We start from the raw sequence: 4,477 nt of genomic DNA, 5'->3' as shown, positions 1-4,477 counted from the left end.
CCGATTCCCAATCGCCATCCGAGTGGGCGGGGATAGAGTCTAAGGTCACTACCCACAAACCCTGGGAAAATGCAAAATATTACGGCAGACTAGCCGGAAGGAGTAAATTCTCTTTGAGACGCATAAACACCCATATATTTTATGTGTTTACTATAATATATAGAGCTCAGTAGTTTATTTCTGCCATGTCAGTGGACGTCGTAAATCCGGTGGTACAGGAATGACGCAAAGAGGGGGTTAATTACAGTTGAGGTTCACTTATTTAGTTTGAAATATACAGTACGCACTCTTTCTGAACGGAAGGACGAGACGGGAAGTTGTCACACGGCTCTGGCACCGGCAGAGCAGATAGTTTGTTTTCCTTTTCTCCGCTGTAGGTGGATTGATTTTCTTTTTTCTCGTTTTAAGAGAGGAGAAAGATGGTTTGTGAGAAGTGTAAGTGGTTTCGTGACTTTGTTATAGTTGTCTCTGAATACAGGTCGCACTGATCATCTCTCCGTGATAATCGTAATAATCGCCAACACTGGGACGTTGCTTCGCTGTTTACAATTTGTGCCGCAGTGGAAATGCTAGAAAAAATAGTCACATAACCAGTATATCTTTTCATTTTTAATGTGAGGCAATTGCAATTGTATACTATTTTCTTCATTTCTTTTAGTTTCGTTTGTACTAGGCGTTTGTAGGTATTACTGGCAGACGTCCTGTCGTGTGATCTTAAACGAAGAGACGGCGACTCCGCTGTTCATCTCTGGCTGAAACTCTTTGTAATTTGCAGGTGAAAAGAAACTCGGCCGTGTCATCACTCCGGATACATGGAAAGATGGAGCCAGAAACACAACAGGTACCCTAACTAATGCACTACGCTACACGTAAGCAAAGAAGAAACGGAGATTTGAAGTGCAGCCTTTTAACTCAGATACGCAGTTAACAGAGATCCTTTTCCAACACTGATCAATTTCTGGATCTGGATGTGTCCGTTCCCCTTCTTGAACTCAGATACTGCCAGATCTAGGTTTTCGGTCACTTTCTAAGGGTTTTCAAGACGTAGATCACTTTTGCAGTTGATAATGGAGTGTTCAGTATCTTCCTGAACAAGATGTGTGCTCCTAGAATAATGGGGAGTAACCTAAAACATCATTACATTAGAAAGGTTGGGCATTAATCAACCCACCTTTGTTTCTTACAATTGCAGAAAGTGGTGGCCGCAAGCTGAATGAAAACAAGGCGCTTACTTCAAAAAAAGGAAGGTAGGTGCATCTTGTCATTAAAAAAATGGTTCACATTTGTATTTTCTATGGAAATGTACATAGTGCTTTTCATTCCAGAATTTGTCACATATAGAAGGTGACCCACTTGATTTACTGCTGAAGTGCAGCACCCTGGGTAAAATGCAGCTACCATTATGTGCGCCAATAATATCAATAGTCTTGCTGACACCAGTGGAGAAACCATCAAGATAGCTTGTCTCATAAAACTGTGTGCTCAGGATTCTTGAGTCTTCAGCACAGAACTACTAAATCCAGACTTTCATTGTTGGCATATGTGCTGTTTATTTGTAGATTTACCTTAGTAGTATACAAACTAACCTTATGTGTCTTTATCGTGTTTTCCTATCTTTTGTTTTAGGTTTGACCCCTATGGAAAGTCCAGATTTGCGATCTGCAGGATTTGTAAAAGCTCAGTCCACCAGCCTGGTTCAAACTATTGTCAAGGGTGTGCCTACAAAAAAGGTAAGAATCCAGCTACTTATCTGGGCATTGTAGTAATTTAGGAATGAAGCAGGTATGCAAGTCATCCTAGTAAATGTTTGTTGTGGAAGTGTGAAAACCTGTGGATTCTAATAAGTCTCTTGTTTTCCTAGGCATCTGTGCAATGTGTGGCAAGAAGGTTTTGGAAACCAAAAACTACAAGCAGACCTCAGTGTAGTCAATCCATCAAATTGTTTATGAAAGGAGTTACGGGGATTGCACTGGTCCAGCACTGGTTATTCTAGAGACAGAGCTGCATTGAGCTGGTTCTTGCATGCAAAACAGACGCTCAAAGCCATGAAGAACCACTACAGACAAAGCTGTCTCCACAGTGTATTTTTTAAAGCCTTGTTTCTATATTCAAAGGTAGTTCTCTTCTGCTCTTTGAATCCAAATGTTAAATTAGCTTTACTTTAGGCCATACTTAAATATATCCTGTAAAACAGCAATATACACAAGTTGATGACAGTGGCTCTCTAGTGGGTGGGATGGTATCTATCAATATAATAATCCTTTCATATCTGTAATAGTGATCATGTTTTATTCATTACAAATTACATATTGTTTTATTACAGTTAAGTGTAATGGTTACAATTGCAATGTAACTGGGTTTCTATAAATATTTTTTGCTATCTGTAGTTCTGTAATTTTTTAGTGATTACTGACTTACAAGACTGTTAATGTATAAGGACTTATCAGTTTAAGTTGTGCTACTAAGATAAAAACTCGTTTGTAATAAAAGCTTTTAAAGGGAAGATAGTTGATCTGGAAAATAAAATAATTTAACTTAAAAGTTGTATTTTTTCAAATTCTTAGGATTTGTTATTTGAATTTTCTTTCCTGCACGCAGACATGGGTTTCCATTCTAGCCTCTAGATGGTGCTATTTCCGTGCTGAAACTTTGGCATCTCCAGAGCTTTAACTTTTAGTTGGAAATATATAGTGACAAGGTCAGTGTACCTTGGTGAATCACGCTAAAGGTATACATGTTGACATTTAAATACTTTTTTTGCCCTTAAGGTACATTTTCCTACACAATGTTTCCATGAATTGACTTCTTGCTCCTCATATTTTAGTCCTACGCAATAACTTAAGTGTGTGGAACAGAACATCATGTTGATTACAAACCCCTTTACCTCATATTAAGCTTCTTATACAGCTATGACTCCCTTCATGTTACGGAAATTAAAACTTTGCTATTTGTTGCAAACCCCGGTCCCTGCTTCAGGCGAGAGCAAGAGCTCCCACGTACTGTGATGTTATGTGGCCCTTCCTGCTCTCTAGTCACTGGAAAGCCTAATGTAATGTGAAGTACGAGCCAATATGTACAGGTTGTGTAGCAGACATTTCATCGCAGAAATGTTCCAACGTGATGTGCATGCAGGGCATTGCTTAAAAAGAAATGTGTTCACAAGCCTGTTTTTTTACAATGTAATATGGCTGACTCATGTTACCAGAAGTTTTGTTGCCTTGTTCTGAATTGTAGAATGTGGCACTGTGCATACCTGGAAATTTTGTCTATTGTGTGATGTAAATGGGTGGTTTTACATGATAGTGTGTGCATTGTACTTTTGTTGTGGTTTGAACTGGATTTATCCATGCTGATAAATTATGCTAACCCAGAAATATAAAAATAGCATTGTGGTTCCCCTTTAATATGACAAGGGATCATGGCATTGACCTGCGATTGAATAGCCCTTGAAATATTTTGTTTTGAGGAACTGAATACTGGAAAGATAAGAATATGACCAGTTTTCTGAAGCTGCAGGTAGCACTGTGGTTTGTGAAATGCAGTGGCTCTTCAACAATAGGGCTGTCCATGGCCTTTATTCCCCGTCTTGCTGTCTTTGCTGTTTTACAGTACCTGTACAAGATTAGTGGCAGCTTTTCTTAATCTGTCTGCTGTCCAGGTATAGCATGTATCCCACTTTCACCTTGAGAGGTCACTAGGGCGTTTAATTTGCTGCTTGTCATTCTAATTCTCACCCCCACAATGGATATAGCCTATGTTGTACAACATATCAGAACATTAAATAATAAAACTTTAATATTATTACTAACCACTCCACTTATTAATATAATAATTGCTTATACTTATATAGCACTTTTCTGGATACTCCACTCAAAGCGCTTTACAGGTAATGGGGACTCCCCTCCACCACCACCAGTGTGCAGCTTCACCTGGATGATGCAACAGCAGCCATAGCGCACCAGTACACTCACCACACATCAGCTATCAGTAGGGAGGAGAGTAGAGTAATGAAGCCAATTCATAGATGGGGATTATTCAGAGATTGGTAAGGGCCAATGGGAAATTTGGCCAGGACACCGGCCAAATTCTTTACCTGGGATTTTTAATGACCACAGAGAGTCAGGACCTCGGTTTTACATCTCATCTGAAGGACCTGTTTACAGTATAGTGTCCCCGTCACTATAGTGGGGTATTAGGACCCACATAGACCACAGGGTGAGCGCCCCCTGCTGGCCCCACTAACACCTCTTCCAGCAGCAACCTTAGTTTTTCCCAGGAGGTCTCCCATCCAGGTACTGACCAGGCTCACACCTGCTTAGTTTCAGTGGGCTGCCAGTTGTGAGTTGCAGGGTGATATGGCTGCTAGCTATATCACTGTTTTAAAATATCCAGTTTTAAGCTTGATTCGTAATGATTCCGAAATGTACAAATGTCATGAGAAGTTACCCTCCAATTCCTCTAATTGTCTAAGTCTCTT

General features: G+C 39.9%; 1 protein-coding gene across 1 annotated transcript; it reads left to right on the top strand.

Annotated features, from left to right (window-relative positions):
- The first annotated feature begins 64 nt into the window (after nt 1–64).
- Nucleotides 65–2,541, top strand: cript (cysteine-rich PDZ-binding protein). Its single transcript, XM_088610589.1, has 5 exons — nt 65–435; nt 776–841; nt 1,193–1,247; nt 1,627–1,730; nt 1,862–2,541. Exons 1-5 carry the CDS (start codon nt 420–422, stop codon nt 1,924–1,926), a joined length of 306 nt encoding a protein of 101 aa, XP_088466715.1. The 5' UTR covers nt 65–419; the 3' UTR covers nt 1,927–2,541.
- The last annotated feature ends 1,936 nt before the right edge of the window (nt 2,542–4,477 follow it).

Source organism: Lepisosteus platostomus, chromosome 17, assembly GCF_059453375.1.
Source record: "Lepisosteus platostomus isolate fLepPlt1 chromosome 17, fLepPlt1.hap1, whole genome shotgun sequence".
Lineage (NCBI taxonomy): Eukaryota > Metazoa > Chordata > Actinopteri > Semionotiformes > Lepisosteidae > Lepisosteus > Lepisosteus platostomus.
This window is presented reverse-complemented; position numbering and strand designations above follow the sequence as displayed.

Bases quoted from the DNA above. Each gene is read 5' to 3' on its own strand.
- cript (XM_088610589.1), top strand. The intron at 842-1,192 runs GTACCCTAACTA...TTACAATTGCAG, and splicing joins TGGAGCCAGAAACACAACAG to AAAGTGGTGGCCGCAAGCTG. The intron at 1,731-1,861 runs GTAAGAATCCAG...TTGTTTTCCTAG, and splicing joins AGGGTGTGCCTACAAAAAAG to GCATCTGTGCAATGTGTGGC.